This window comes from Oncorhynchus tshawytscha, linkage group LG24 (assembly GCF_018296145.1).
Source record: "Oncorhynchus tshawytscha isolate Ot180627B linkage group LG24, Otsh_v2.0, whole genome shotgun sequence".
Lineage (NCBI taxonomy): Eukaryota > Metazoa > Chordata > Actinopteri > Salmoniformes > Salmonidae > Oncorhynchus > Oncorhynchus tshawytscha.
In genome coordinates this window covers 21,283,707-21,301,051 of record NC_056452.1, presented here as the reverse complement: position 1 = coordinate 21,301,051, position 17,345 = coordinate 21,283,707, and the positions used below count along the sequence as shown (strand labels likewise).

At 40.9% G+C, this 17,345-nt stretch overlaps 1 protein-coding gene across 1 annotated transcript in view; it reads left to right on the top strand.

Moving 5' to 3' along the window:
- LOC112223231 (protocadherin-15-like) overlaps window positions 1-17,345 on the top strand; it is a 308,092-nt gene that overhangs the window by 61,160 nt on the left and 229,587 nt on the right. The window contains exon 2 of the mRNA XM_042305516.1: window positions 13,436-13,547. Within this exon, the coding sequence (XP_042161450.1) occupies window positions 13,463-13,547 (85 nt within the window). The 5' untranslated portion in view covers window positions 13,436-13,462. The remainder of the gene's footprint in view (window positions 1-13,435; window positions 13,548-17,345) is intronic.

Below are 17,345 nucleotides of genomic sequence, written 5' to 3'. Positions count from 1 at the left end.
CTGGCACGCTGGAGACGTGTGAATCCCAATTTCAACTGTACCTGGCAGATGGCAGACAGCGTTTATGGCATTGTGTGGGTGAGCGGTTTTCTGATGTCAAAATCGTGAACAGAGTGCCCCGTGGTGGTGGGGTTATGGTATGGGCAGGCAGGCATAAGCTACGGACAATGAACACAATTGCATTTTATCGATTGCAATTTGAATGCACAGAAATACCGTGATGAGATCCTGAGGCCCATTACCGTGCCATTCATCCACTGTCATCACCTCATGTTTCAGCATGATAATGCACAGCCCCATGTTGCAAAGATCTGTACACAATTCCTGGAAGCTGAAAATGTCTGTTCTTCCTTGGCCTGCATACTCACCAGACATGTCACCCATTGAGCAAGTTTGGGATGCTGTGGATCGACAGTGTGCCAGTTCTCGCCAATATCCTGCAACTTCGCACAGCCATTGAAGAGTGGGACAACATTCAACAGGCCACAATCAACTCTATATGAAGGAGATGTGGCGCTGCATGAGGCAAATCGTGGTCACATCAGATACCTTAAAAAAAAGAGGGGGGTCAGTATCTGTGACCAACAGAGGCATATCTGAACACGCAGTCATGTGAAATCTATAGATTTAAGGCCAAATTAAATTATTTAAATTGACAGATTTTCTTATATGAACTGTAACTCAGTAAACTCTTACACTTTTATTTAACTAGACAAGTCAGTTAAGAACAAATTCTTATTTACAATGATGGCTTACACCGGCCAACGCTGGGCCAATTGTGCACCGACCTATAGGACTCCCAATCACTGCCGGTTGTGATAAAGCCTGGATTCGAACCAGTGTGTCTGTAGTGACTCCTCTAGCATTGAGATGCTGTGCATTAGACCGCTGCGCCACTCGGGAATTTGTTGCATGTTGTGTTTACATTTCATTGTTGAAGAACACCGTTTCCATCATCAAAATGAAAATGCACCCTGTTGAAAGGATCAAAATGTTGTTGATCGTTAGAAAATGTATTTTTTTATCAACCGTTTTCATTACACATGTCGTAATGTATTTTTTACCAACCGTTTTCATTACACATGTCGTAATGTATTTTTTATCAACTGTTTTCATTACACATGTCGTAATGTATTTTTTTAATAAATGGAAACCTGCCTAGTAACTCGTGTTACATCATTCACACAAATGGATTACAAATCCTTTTTTATCATTGCTCGACTCTATCACAGTTGATTTGATGACCACTTACTACTAGTCCTTGGCTTTCTGAATACCCTGGCTCAACAGGATTTGATGTAATCCTACTCACTGAACAGATGGACAGAAGGTAAAGCCACTATGCTATAATTGCTCTGCACTCACAAACCTTTTACTATTAGAGGTGGAAACACAATATAACTGTAGACCCATCCTAGTGTGTAAAATGACTTTGAAAATACACATTTTCCAGACCTTGCTGTTAGGTTCATTTTAGGTTCTGAATGAAAGGTGAAAATACATTTTCCTGATGTTGATTACAGCTTTGAGTCTTGGGTATGTCTGTATCAGTTTTGCACATCTGGATTTGGGATTTTCTCAAGCTCTGTTAAATTAGATGGGGAGCGACGGGGAACAGCAATCTTCAATTCTTTCCACAGATTTTCAATGAGATTCAAGTCTGGGCTTTGGCTATGCCACTCAAGGACTTTTACATTCTTGTTCTGAAGCCATTCCAGCTGTATGCTTGGGGTCATTGTCCTGTTAGACTGGGGTGAAGATATCAGTTCTAAGGTTGTTTGCACTCTGAAGCAGGTTCTCATCAAGGATTTGCCTGTATTTGGTTGTCTTTATTATTACCTCTATCCTTACCAGTCTCCAAGTCCCTGCCTCTGAAAAGCATCCCAATAGCATGATTCTACCACCGCCATGCTTCATGGTAGGGATTGTGTTAGACGGGTGATGATTTGTGCCTGGTTTTCTCCAGACATAGAGCTTTGCATTCAGGCCAAAGAGTTAAATGTATCTGTCATCAAACCACAGAAACATTTGCCTTATGCACTTAGTCTTTCAAGTGACTTTTTACAAACTCCATGCATGCTGTCATGTGCCTTGTTCTCAGCAGTGGCTTCCGGCTACTCTCCCATAAAGCCCAGATTGGTGAAGTGCTTTAGAGACTGGGATGTTCTCTCATCTCAGCCAAGGAACTCTGTAGTTCTATCAGAGTTGATATTGGGTTGTTCGTCACCTCCCTGACCAAGGTCCGTCTTGCATGTTTGCTCAGTTTGGTTGGATGGTCAGCTCTAGGCAGAGGCTGAGTAGTCCCATATTTTTTCAAATTCACCAATGATGGCGACCACTGGGCTCTTGAAAACTTTCAACACTCCAGAAATTGTTTTATACCTTTCCCCAGATATATGCCTCATCACAATTATATCTTGGCACTCTACGGACAGTTCCTTGTACTTCATACTATAGTTTCTGTCCTGACATGCAGTGTCAAATGTGGGACCTTATATAGACAGGTGTGATTCTTTCTAAATCATGTCCAAACAATTCAATTGGCCACAGGTGGACACCAATCACGTTGTAAGGACATTGGGAAGGAAAATTGGATGCACCTGAGCTCAATTTGGAGTTTCACAGTGAACGGGTGTGAATACTTATGTAAATGAGATTTCTGTATTTCATTTTCAATAAATCACATTGGCATTATTTGGGAATTGTGTGTGTATATGGGTGAGAGCAAAAAAAATGTTTGAATACATTTTCAATTCAGTCTTTCAAAATGTTGAATAAATCAAGAGGTATGAATATAATAATATATATGTAGCAAACACTTTCATCCAAAGCGCCTTAAAGTCCTGCATGCATGCTGAATGACGTAAATTTAATGTAAAAACAAAGACTTGCAAAGCATGTTGGGTATTATTCTAACGAAAAATCTGAAGCAAACACAGACGTCTATGACTGGTTCAGATTTGGTCCGTTCCGGAACAGACCTAAAATCAACGTCCGTGGACGTTGAAATCAAGGCCGGTCTGGACCGCGCCAAAAAAAGGACCAAACATAGAAGATGCTGTCGGTCCATGCTTATGTAACTAGTGTGAAATTGCTAGCTAGTTAGCGGTGCGCGCTAGTAGAGTTTCAATCTGTGATGTCACTCACTCTGAGACCTTGAAGTAGTTATTTCCCTTGCTCTGCAGCGGTTGTGGATTTTGTGGAGCAACAGGTAGCGATGCTTTAAGTGTGACTGTTGTTCATGAGGAGTCCTTAGTTATTTGAATAGGTTATACGACATCGTTACCTGTCGCTCCACAAAATCCTACACCACCAACTGGTTGCATCGCTGCCTGGTATGGAAACTGCTCGGCCTCTGACCACAAGGCACTACAGAGGGTAGTGCGACTGGCCCAGTACATCACTGTGGCCAAGCTTCCTGCCAACCAGGACCTCTTTCCCAGGCAGTGTCCGAGGAAGGCCCTAACAATTGTCAAAGACTCCAGCCTGTCACTTTAATAACTCTATCAACATGTACATATTACCTCAACTAACCGGCACATTGACTCTACCGGTATCCCCTGTATATAGTATTGCTATTGTTAATTTACTGCTGCTCTTTAATTACTTGTTACTTTTATTTCTTATTCTTATCCATATTTTTTTAAACTGCATTGCTGGTTTGGGGCTCGTAAGTAAGCATTTCACTGTGAGGTGCACCTGTGAGGTCTACCTGTTGTACTAGGCACATGTGACTAATACAATTTGATTTGAACACAGCTCATGCTTGGTTGTAGCCTGGTCTCAGATCCATTCATATTTTTCTCTTTGTAAATCCATCACACTCTATTTAGTATGATATGTTATTTTCGTATGGTATGTATTCATTTGTGGAGATCTCACACATTTCGTATAATGGTTAGGGTTAAGTTTAGGAATTAGGGTTAGGGGAAGGATTAGCTCAAATGGTTAGGGGAAGGATTAGCTAAAATGGTTAAGGTTAGGGTTATGTGAAGGGTTAGCTAAAGGGTTAAGGCTAGGGAAGGGTTAGCTAGCATGCTAAGTAGTTGAAAAGTAGCTCAAAAGAAGTAAATAGTTAAATTTGCTAATTAACTCAAATGCTAACGTAGTCCATGATGAGATTTGAACTCGAAACCTTTGGGTTGTTAGACATTTGCATTATACATTCACCCATCCCTGTCACGAATCCCGTTTCCTGAGTCTGTTTTTTGCCTGTGTTCTGTCCTGGAGTGTTTTTTCCGGCGTCCTGGACCGCACCCTGTCTGGTTGCCGGGCAATGTAGCCAGTTGAGAGTTCTGATTACCCGCACCTGTATCCCATCAGCTATCTGCACACCTGGTCCTGATCATCATCTCTCCTCTTCATAAGCCCGGACCTGACATCCATTCCCTGCCGGATCGTTAGCCATGAACAGTCTTTTGTGCCAGAGTATCAGCCTCAAGTTGGATAGAATTTGTTTTGTTGTTTTTTACGTATTGCTTGCCTTAAACTTACCTCCGTTTGTTCTGTCTTCAGTTACTCACCCGGATCATTTACCCCATTCCCGCCTGGTCGTCGGAGGATTCCGCTACCCCATTGGATCCACCTATTTACTCCCATCAACTCACCACCGCTGCCCGCTACGCCACCTGGATATATCTACCCATTCACATTCACTTGTAAATAAATACTCACCTTCTTCCTACTCTCCTTGTCCTGGTCTGCTTCTGGGTTCGATTTTGAAAGAACGTGACAATCCCGACCAACCGCCTCTGTTTTATGTAACCATACCAAACATAACACACAGTATCATACTAATTCGAGTGTCCTGGATTTACGTTTACTATGTTGCTTCTAGTCGATGAGGCCAGGCTGGGTCTGCCCATAGTGAGCTATCCGCAGCGGGCACATGAATCTGAGTTTTACTGTGTCCTATTTAGATTACTGCGATGTAGTGCTGTTGTGAATTCACGGCTTCGATGGACATTTCCTCTCTGAGCAGCGACGCTCTGGTTAATACATAGAGTACCCAAGGAGACTACTGTTCAGGCGCTCGAGTAGTAGCAGTCATCAATTCAGACGGAACCTATTCTGATACAAGCAAGTTCCACACTGGCTACTTTGCCACTTATCGCAGGAGGAGTGCGTGTGATGTCTGTTTCTGAATGCCACTTTAGAACGGGAACGGGAAGGCAAAGCAGACAGAGGGCGATAGAGTTCCTGATGTTCAGGGATTCCTCAGGATGCGTTTTTCTCTAAGAAGCACTATCGGGACAGGATTTACATGGCTTTAGAGCTAATGGTAAGTCTTTTTCTGCCCATTAATTGTATTTTTGAGAAGAAAAGAGTGTTTGAAATGTTTTTATGCTAATGATTTTACAGAATGAAGTGCCAGTCTATTGCAGGGTCCTACTAAAGTCAGTGTATCAGTCAATATTTGTCCGTTTCATAGAATGGTCATCCTGGGTGAACGACTTTTTGGGATATAATGGCCAAGTTATTATTTGCCGGGAATACTGTATTTACTTGTTATAGAACGCAAACAAACGTGTAACCGGAATTTCTCGACATGACACCACAACGTGAAAATCGTTATCCCATACCTACAAAACTATATGGAATTCGTTAATTCTGACCCTTTGTAATAACACTCATGTGAATTAAAGGTTTACAATACTATATTAATCAATTTTAAGTGTACAGTTACATTATCCCGCTGTACTTAATGATGGCATGATTATGCAAAGGGTCATCCAATTAGCGTGAACATTCTCAACAATCTGTTGCCTTGCCTTTGTAGATGTAAGGTGAAAGTAGCCTAACTGCAAACGAAAGTGTCCTTTGTTAGGCTTGGGATGTCCCTTCCCATTGAAGTTAACATTTAAAATGTTTAAGCTTAGGGTTCTGTAAGGTTTAGGGTAGGGATGTCCCAACGATCCCTGAACCAGAATTTAATCCCCAATGTCCCAAACTGATCTGTGAAAAAGAGGGGTAGCCTACATCGGTTTAATTATCAAGGGTGTTGCATACATCTGCATATGCATCATTTGCATAACACACTACAGCTACTGCATACATAATAGAAGCCTTCCTTTCTCGGACACCTGATGACATAATTACAAGCCCTCCTTTCTCTGACACCTGATAACATAATACACGCCTTTCTTTCTCTGACACCTGATAACGTAATACAAGCCTTCCTTTCTCTGACACCTGATGACAAGCCCTCCTTTCTCTGACAACTGAAGGACATAATACAAGCCTTCCTTTCTCTGACACCTGATGACATAATACAAGCCTTCCTTCTCTGACACCTGAAGGACATAATACAAACCTTCCTTTCTCTGACACCTGAAGGACATAATACAAGCCTTCCTTTCTCTGACACCTGATGACATAATACAAGCCTTCCTTCTCTGACACCTGAAGGACATAATACAAACCTTCCTTTCTCTGACACCTGAAGGACATAATACAAGCCTTCCTTTCTCTGACACCTGGTGACAAGCCTTCCTTTCTCTGACACCTGATGACATAATACAAGCCTTCCTTTCTCTGACACCTGATGACATAATACAAGCCTTCCTTTCTCTGACACCTGGTGACAAGCCTTCCTTTCTCTGACACCTGATGACATAATACAAGCCTTCCTTTCTCTGACACCTGATGACATAATACAAGCCTTCCTTTCTCTGACACCTGAAAGACGTAATACAAGCATTCCTTTCTCTGACACCTGATAACATAATGCAAGCCTTTCTTTCTCTGACACCTGATGACATAATACACGCCTTCCTTTCTCTGACACCTGAAGGACACAATGCAAGCCTTTCTTTCTCTGACACCTGATGACACAATGCAAGCCTTCCTTTCTCTGACACCTGAAGGACATAATACAAGCCTTCCTTTCTCTGACACCTGATGACATAATGCTGTATGAGGAATGTTAATTAAATATCTAAAAATGTCTTAAAAACATACTGCAATTTGTCAGCCTCCACACGCAAGTCAAATGCAGCCCAGAACTAGACCTCATCAATTGATGTTAAATCAATGGCCCATATATGCTAAGCTACAAGAGTTCATCCCGTTGCTTAATAAGCATAACCTCTGGGCTGGACGCAATAGTAACCTTCTCCAAGTGTAAGATGAGGATGCAAACATCAAAGTCAATGCTGATGTTTAGCCAGGTCATCGTGTTTACCATTTCGACTGGGTACACATTGCCGTGGGCTCATCACTGATCTCACTGAGTCAGAAGTCAGGACCCTTCCTGGTTAGGGTCAACAAGCTGCTTCTAGTGTTGAACCTTTACCAGATACTCACTGAATTGCATTTCCACTATGTCTACAAGAGGCGTGTCTTGCTCTCATTCAGTTGTCTTGTCTGTTTGTATCCAGTAGTAGAGAGAGGGAATTGTAGAGCAGTTGAGTACTTGGCTGTGTCCATTTTTACATTTAGACATAATTACTATATTTCTAAATGTCTTTCAATGTTGCTCATCAAAGGAGACCAAAACATTTTTGGATCATGCTCCAAATAATCAGTCTGGGTGCCAATAGCTTGTTAAGCTTTCTCCCTCTCATTAAAGACAATGGGTAATTGGATTCAGCCTGCTTTCAGGCACTGCATTTAATGCTCTTTAAGTCTGGAGCCCCCTTATCGAATTAGATTTCTTTAATTAGCTGTCCAGAAATGTTTGTTCCAACCATCCATCATTGCCACCTAGACCAATCTGTAGCCAGCAGCAGTGAACAGAACAGGGAGAAAATAACGAAAGAGGGATTCATTGAATAAGCTTGTCATTTGAAACAAATGCCGTTTGCTGCGCCTGTCCGGTCCATTCTCCCCAAACCTGCATAGAATCAGTTCACTTCCATCCAGAGGACGGAAAAACGGAACACTGACGGAGAGGTTTGGCTTCTGCTATGCATGTTAGACCTTCAAAAAAAGTATGTGAATCAGGGTCTGTGTTTTGGATTAAACTGCTTGAAAACTCAGTCAACGCTTTCACCTTTGTCTCCTCTACATTTGAGAATGATGAGTTTGGCTTTGAGTTTATTATTTAGAGCCCTTGAGGCAGTCAGCTGTGAAAGTTCTTTTATACAATTGCTGGCTCAAATAATGTTATTTCTCTGCATTCCTCTGCTCATATCAGAAAAAGTATGCAAGTTGGACACTTCTAAATCAAAATATTTGTTTTTAAAGTGCTCAAGCTACCAAACAGCCTTTGTTTGTCCAGCTGACTCTGCCCATGGGACTGAAAATGTAGTGATGGGTGCTGTCCATGGTGCTGAACAGTACTGGTGCTTTTGTGGCTGCTGTCCATGGTGCTGAACAGTACTGGTGCTTGTGTGGCTGCTGTCCATGGTGCTGAACAGTACTGGTGCTTGTATGGCTGCTGTCCATGGTGCTGAACAGTACTGGTGCTTATGTGGCTGCTGTCCATGGTGCTGAACAGTACTGGTGCTTTTGTGGCTGCTGTCCATGGTGCTGAATAGGCTGGTGCTATTTGGGCTACTATTATTACTGGATCAACACTGAGTATACAAAACAATAGGAACACCTTCATAATATTGAGTTGCACCCCTTTTGCCCTCAGGACAGCCTCAATTCATTGGGGCATGGACTAAAAGGTGTCAAGCGTTCCACAGGGTTGCTGGTCCATGTTGACTCCAATGCTTCCCACAGTTGTGTCAAGTTGGCTGGATGTCCTTTGGGTGGTGGACCATTCTTGATACACACAGGAAACTGTTGAGCATGAAAAACCCAGCAGTGTTGCAGTTCTTCACACAAACCAGTGGGCCTGGCACCTACTACCATAGGTGGTACCACGTTTAAAGGCACTGAAGTCTTTAGTCTTTCCCATTCACCCTCTGAATGGCACATACACATTCCATGTCTCAATTGTCTCAAGGCTTTAACATCCTTCTTTAACCTGTCACCTCCCCTTCATCTACACCCATTTGAAGTGGATTTAACAGGTGACATCAATAAGGGATCATAGCTTTCACCTGGATTCACCTGGTCAGTCTATGTCATGGAAAGAGCAGGTGTTCCTAATGTTTTGTACACTATTGAGGATGCTAGTGCTGTCCATGGTGCTGAACAGTACTGGCGTTATTGGGGCTGCTGTCCATGGTGCTGAAAAGTACTGCGATACCTTTAGGCTTGCAATCTTTTGTGCTGCAGCCCTCTGCAGTGCCACATTATGAAGTATAATGATGTCCATTGACATACTTTAGTTCACTTACCGGTGTTGTATTATAAATAGCTAAAGCACAGTGTCGAGGACATTATGCTCAACATCCATTGTGTCATAGTTTTGTTTCATTACGATTAACACAAAAAACACTCTAGTCAGGAGCATTCATTTGTGGCAATCTGGATGATAAAGCACATAATTATATTAATTTATATTAATTATATAATTGTATTAATTTGTTCCCCTGATTTAGGTCATTAATCTCTGAACATGAGTCATTCACAGATTTTTTTTAATGAGGGGAAAAACACTCACAAATATACCAAATCTAACCAATTATTAGTCTTTTGATTCCTCTCGTTATTAGCCTTCATTTTGCATTCTTCAATTCATCTTGTTTATCGTGTAGGCTTCAGTAGCTTTAGTAGAGCTTGTAGGGGGGCAATCTGCAGTTGCTACATCCATTGTTAGACTTTTAAATGAATGATATTTACCCATTGATTCATAAACAATTGAACTTCTACTGTAGATGCCTCATGAGTTCAGTTCAACTGTCACCTCAAATCGGAACCCCAAATATTTTGTTTGCAAACAATGTAAATGTTAGAACTATCATCTTGATACAGATATTTCTGAGGGTTGTAGATATTTCAGAGATGTTTCAGGGAGGCTCTCTTGCATTGAGTACATCAAGGTGCTCCGGTGTTAGTGTTGATGGGCATCAGTGCAATCATTACTCTCCTCTGGCTCCTGCTCCACTACAACCCAGTCCTGCCTGATTACCTTTCACTGTGGATAATGAGGGCTACATTTCACCAGCCTAATATATATTAAAGTTCTCTGGGAAAGACCATTACACAATGTCCAATGAAGAATACACTAAAGAGATGTAACTTTTTTTGGCAAGGCATTTTCTTTTCCAAGACAGTAGAGCGCTATTGGACAGATTAATATGTTGTAAAGGTTTATCAAGTTTCTAGTGAAATGTTCCGTTAAAGTTAAGTAAAGATGGCTGTTTTTTTTTTTACTGATCTACTAATTACCGGTAAGAGTAATCCTTCCTTCAGTGCTATTGCCAGTTCCGAAAACATCACATTCCCTTTCCGCCTCATTATTCCCAATGAATAGTTTCCCGTTAGATAGCTCGCCTGGCTAATGGTGTTTCTCCTCACAGAGTTAGTGAAACACCGGAGACAGAACTGGATTAACAGTGTTAACAAGTTAAATGTGGTCCATTACCTATCTGCCCTTTGCCTGCTTCTCAGACAATACACATTTATGGCTTCCAAAGTACCATGTTACTTTCCAGTCTCCTCCATTTCATAGACATTAGATTACAGGAAGAACCAACAGCCTATTCAAGAAAACCTTTTAGAGAACACATATAATATTGTAGTTTTTCTCTTCTTATGCCAACTTTTTCCACTTTACAAAATATTGGAAATGATTTTTTTTCTCCGAAAATATATTAGCTTTCCCTCTCAAAGAATATTAATAAAAGATAGTTGTTGTCAGAGTAGATGTGGAGCCTTTTTGTGAGATTGTGCTGCTGGGAGGTTGAGCCAATGGCACAGGAAGGCAGGTGTTGTCTCTGTTACTCTAAGGGATTAAAGCTGAAGTGAAGGGCTCTGTCTTGGTCCATTAGCTTATTGAGACCTATATCAATACTGGGGAAGATGTTTACCGTGTGGGTGTTCGTGCGTGTGTGGGCATACATGCGTGTGTGGGCGCACGTGTGCGCGCATGTGTGTGTGCTCTTGTTTGGTGTGTGTGGATGTATGTTTTTAAAATGCCTCTACAGTCAATTACCTGGGTGGATTAAATGCTCAAAAGCTCTGCTACATGAGAAAACCAGACATATTTTGGCATTAAAGCTTTGAAACCCCAGTGTTCATTTTGCTTTTGAGTCTTGGTTGTCAGAGGTCTCTCTGGTTTCATCTGGGAACAGAACTACAATTGGGGAAAGATATGCATCTGTTCTGACAATGGAGTGTATGAAATTACATTTTCTCTCCAAAGAAGCTCTTGGTTGAGAGGAGCAAAGACCATAATTATCAGTCTACTTACATGACCAGGGGCGCAACTTTCACTGGGGATGGGGGGGGCATGTCCCCCACATTCTGAAATTGCATTTTTGTGCCGCCCCCCAGTTTTATCATTGGAATATGATACAAAACGAGGTAATTGGTGTGCTTTAGGACCATGCAGACGCCTCCAAGCCGTCGGGCAGACTGTTTGGAGTGCTTATCTTACTGGATAATTGTTTTAAAAAAATAAAAAATAAAAAACCCACTACTTAAACCAAAGTTGCGCCCCTGTACATGACTGTGTAGCAATGTGCATTTGTAACAGTATAGACTTTACATCTGTCCCCTCACCCTGACCTGGGCACAAACCAGGGACGCTCTGCATACATCAACGGTCACCCTCGAAGCATCGTTACCCATCACTCCACGGCCGCAGCCCTTGTCGAGCAAGGGAAACCACTACTTCAAGGTCTCAGAGCAAGTGACGTCACCGATTGAAACGCTATTTAGCGCGCACCACCGCTAACTAGCTAGCCATTTCACATCCGTTACACTCACCCCCCTTTTGACCTCCTCCTTTTCCACAGCAACCAGTGATCCGGGTCAACGGCATCAATGTAACAGTATAACTTCCGTCCCTCTCCTCGCCCCAACCTGGGCTCGAACCAGGGACCCTCTGCACACATCAACAGTCACCCTCGAAGCATCGTTACCCATCGCTTCACAAAAGCCACGGCCCTTGCAGAGCAAGGGGAACCACTACTTCAAGGTCTCAAAGCGAGTGACGTCACCAATTGAAACGCTATTAGCGCGCACCACCGCTAACTAGTTAGCCATTTCACATCGGTTACACATTGTTGGGAAAGAGCTCGCAAGTTAAGCATTTCACTGTACTCTATAAATCTGCTGTATACGTGACAATAACACTTGCAACTCGAATCAGTTCAGAAAGAGAAGGGCTTGATGTTATAAGGAATCGGTTAGCTTGATAGCCTACGTCACGATATGTCTCTGTCTGTGTGGTATTTTTCCTTTGCTCAGGACTAAAGCCTTCTACCAAAGTACGTACTATTGAAAAATAATTTCAACCCATTGCATTTCTCCATTGGTTTTATATTTTAGTTTGAGCGAAATTGCTTTTATTAAGTTAACTAGGTAAGTCAAGAACAAATTCTTATTTGCAATGACAGCCTACCAGGGAACAGTGGGTTAACTGCCTTGTTCAGAGGGAGAACAACAGATTTTACCTTGTCAGCTCGGGGACTCCATCCAGCCACCTTTCGGTTACTGGCCCAATGCTCTAACCACTAAGCTACCTGCCGCCCCAACTTTGACACATAACATTGAATTCTGCACCGTCTGTGAGATCACACAGTCATGAATTCACAGTACCTGCATATCTTAGCGATTGCATGCATTTTTACCCTAGCACTATCCTCTTTCAATCCTCTTTCAATACATTTCCCCAAAACATTTTTTGGGGTATATTATCAGTAGTGAAGGGATACATGGAAGAGACCGATTTTCATATAATTAGTTACCAATGAAGACACAAAGGAAACATCAAAGCTATACTTTATTGTGGACCGTTACTGTAATATCTCTCAGGTGGAAAACACTATAAACTACACTGTCTACTTCAAAGGGAATAGTTGAATGTAGTTCCTCCCTGGTGGTATTACATGAGAGAACCTGAATTTGATAGAAGACCCCCATAGCCCTTCGAAAAAATACTTTCACTAAGGTAAATTGGGTAGGATATGTCCTTTGAAATGGACTGACTCAGATTCCTTTCCGGATACCTGCAATTCCCCTGTGAGGGTTAGGTTTTCGGGACTCTGGAGATGGAATAGTGGACAATGTAGAGAAAGAGTTAATATGTTAACAAGATACCATGTCAAGATACCATGTCAATGATACCATGTCAAAGATTCCGTGGCATAGCAGTTTGTTTGTTCTGTGTTGTCGATGTTCATGTTAACATGTGGATGTAAAGATTTCCGCTATTATGACCTGGCTATGAAACTAATTAGACCTAGTGGATAGGGCCAAGAGGAGTTTTTCCTGTTCAAGTCAGGATGGCAGGACAAAACCCTTGGCAATTATTATGACATACACGACAGAAAAGTAATTTTCCTTATCTTTCTTTCTTTCGCTCTCTCTCTCTCTCTCTCTCTCTCTCTCTCTCTCTCTCTCTCTCTCTCTCTCTCTCTCTCTCCTCCAGGTAGGCACGCAGTAACAATTGACAAAAATGCAGAAGAGGTCATGGCACTTCAAATGGTTAGGGATAGGACTTCTGCTGTTAGCTACTTGTTGCCTGTCTCAAGACACAGATGGTAAGTCCTCTATACCTCCTCCTCAGTACCCATATCCTATGCACACTGTATGTATGTATGTATGTATGTATGTATGTATGTATGTATGTATGTATGTATGTATGTATGTATGTATGTATGTATGTATGTATATATGTGTATATATATATGTGTATATGTGTATATGTGTGTATATATATATATATATACACACACACACACAAACAACTACATATATACAACGACATTCAAAAGTTTGGGGTCACTAAGACATTTCCTTGTTTTTGAAAGAAAAGCCAATTTTGTTGTCCAGTAAAATAACACCAAATTGATCAGACATACAGTGTAGACATTGTTAATGTTGTAAATGACTATTGTAGCTGGAAATGGCTGTTTTTTTAATGGAATATCTATAAAGGCTTACAGAGGCCCATTACCAGTAACCATCACTCCTGTGTTCCAATGGCATGTTGTGTTAACTAATCCAAGTTTATCATCTTAAAAGGCTAATTGATCATTAGAAAACCCTTTTGCACATTATGTTAACATAGCTGAAAACTGTTGTTCTGATTAAAGAAGCAATAAAACTGGCCTTCTTTAGACTAGTTGAGTATCTGGATCCTCAGCATTTGTGGGTTTGATTACAGGCTCAAAATGCCTAGAAACAAATAACTTTCTTCTGAAACTCATCAGTCTGTTCTTGTTCTGAGAAATGAAGGCTATTCCATGCGAGAAATTGGCAAGAAACTTTCACCCTTCACAAAACAGCGCAAACTGTCTCTAACCAGAATAGAGAGAGGAGTGGGAGGCCCCACTGCAGAGAAAGAGGACAAGTACATTAGAGTGTCTAGTTTGAGAAACAGACGCCTCACAAGTCTTTTTTTTCTTCTTTTTCCTCATCTTATCCGGCTGTTGCCATGCACCCGCAAAAAAGTTTGCTCAGATGCTCGAGTGCCTTTTTAATTTTGAATTTGACTTTACAAACAACAAGTGGGCTTAATAGGAGTCTATTTTCTTCGGAGCCTAGACCTATATAAAATAGCCTACCTCAGCCAGTTAAGTTATGAGGTTTAACAGCCAAATAGAAGTATTTTTTTTTTATTAGGCCTACTTACAATTGCAACTGGTCAAATATGTTGCATCCGACATAAAACAATCATTTAAAGAAAAAAGTCTGCACGTTCAAACGAAAACAATGTAACTAAAAAGATATCGCACATTTGTAATTCCCAAACTCTAAAAGTAATTGGAAAGGTAGATACAAATTATGTGTGACATTGTGGTTATAATAAAGAATGTAGCCCATCAAGATAATAGACTTTTTATAGCCCGGCTACTGTTGTAAAATTCTTGCAATGTAAAAAAGTTTTAACTCAAAACAGCACAAAACAGCATTTCTTCAACATATTTTGTTATTTTGTATTAACATATTTTGTTAATCTTCTTGATTTTCTTCCTTTTTTTCTGTAGCAATTTTGAGCAAATTGCTCAAGGGCCACGGTTGGTTTGTCTGTGAAGATGACGTTACTGAATGCCAGCTTTGATCTGGGCCTGCAGGATGCAAAGTTCTTTGTTTCTCAGATAAATCATTGGGTCGAAACTACAGAACAATTCAAAACCAGTCGAACACACATGGTCAGTGTTCTGAGATTTTTTAAAACAAATTATATATATATATATATAAACATTTCTTACCGAACTGTGATGCCCGCAGGTTACAGATTGCCTTTGCCGATCGCACATCATCTTCATTCATCAGTGAGTCAATGGCTTGAATAGTCATTGACTCACTCATGCGTTGAAAAGGGCGAGGGACGAGATGGAGTCACAATCCATGCCAGGCACACCTGTGAGCTCTGGAACTCCATCTCCAACAGGCAGAGTCAGGATTTCGGTTCACCCTGACATTTCCATTCCTTTTCTGACAACAGAACTTGACCAACTGCTCACCAGGCACAGCAAGGGCCAACTGGACCTTTATGCTGTTCTGCTATTCCAAGGATGTGTAACCGAAGTGAGATACCACGAGTGGGCACAGAATACATTGCTTTCCTGCTGTGGGCCGTCTATTTCAGCACCGTTTCGCGCGGCTCTGAGACAAGCATGGAGAAACGAAAATGTTCAAATATTCCATGATATTCTTAAGATATGTGTTAACTGAATATAAGCAAGTGATGTCTGCTAAATAATCAAGCTAGGTTTCTCCAGAAATAAATCATTCTAAATGACTGGCTTTATTTACAAATTAGTGAGAATGTCTCACCCCATGTTCAAGAATGGTCTTTTTCTCGCTCACTCTAGGTTAAATGAAAACAAAATCTCTCCAAAATGTTACTTTTTAAACAAAGCAATTATTATTTAATTTAGAATCATATAAAAGCCCCTTAATGTTAATATAGAGTCCTCCAGTCCTCTAAATGCCCCTTAGATATTAATATAGAGTCCTCCAATCCTCTAAATGTAATTATTGGCGGAAAGTCACATCATTGAAAAAAATATTTTTAGATATACTGTTAAAAATGGTGTAGGTCTTATTTATTTAAAGAGCATTATGAAGTTAGAAGCAAAAGCCTACATCTATTTTAGCACTGTTTCACTCTACTCTAAAGTTCTTTGTTTCTAGCCATTTTGAGCCTGTAACCGAACCCACAAATGCTGATGTTCCAGATACTCTACTAGTCCAAAGAAGGCCAGTTTTATTGCTTTTTTAATCAGAACAACAGTTTTCAGCTGTGCTAACATACTTGGAAAAGGGTTTTCTAATGATCAACTTGGATTAGCTAACACAACATGCCATTGGAACACAGGAGTGATGGTTGCTGATGATGGGCCTCTGTACGCCTATTTAGATATTCCATAAAAAAATCTGCCGTTTCCAGCTACAATAGACATTTACAATGTCGATCAATTTGATGTTATTTTAATGGACAAAACATGTGCCTTTCTTTCAAAACCAAGGACATTTTGAAGTGACACCAACCTTTTTGAACCGGTAGTGTATGTACAACTACATATATATATACAACTAGATTTGCTAGTGTGTCTTTGTTTTCGAATACCCAGTTAATGAAATACATTGAATGTGTTTATTTTCATGAAAGTGTAGTATTTCTATGTAATTTGTACCACTGTATTTGATGTCATGGTCTCAGATTCAAGCTAACTGAAATGTTCAGCTTGCCTCCACCCACAGCTAAACTCTGATTCTATACTCCTGCTCGGTTATAGCCTCTTGCTCACTTATTCATATTCTACCTGACAGATTCCTCAGGATTTATGTGCCAATATTTGACTCATTTGACCCGTGCCTTAATGGAGTTGTATATTCTGAAATGTACTATTGATTTATCGAAGCTCCTCCGTGCACCTATTTTCCCCCCCCCCCCCAAACATTTTTTTACAGAAAAGAAAGGTAGAAATGTCTTTGATCCAACTATTTCAAACTGATTTATCAGGTTGGGCCACAAATGTTGGACACTTTAATGAACTGTTCTCACCTTGGTGCGATGTTCATTTCACCTCTGGTTAAGAAATCGGATTTTCACCGCTTTTGTCTGTGTCCCACTTTCTGATGTACATTTAGACTTAATTAGGGGTCAAGGCTTTGAAGCTGTAGTTGGTAATGCTCTTATATTGACCTACTACCTAGGGAGATCGTCAAGGTGCTGGAGAATAGTTTTTGGTCTGTCTATTCATGTAAATCATCAAACCACTTGACAACCTAGAGCAATGTGACATGACATCATCATGGTCAAGTGGACTATTTCCTATTTCAGTCGAAGATATCCATTTGTCACTGAAGCAGATGGATGTTGGAGA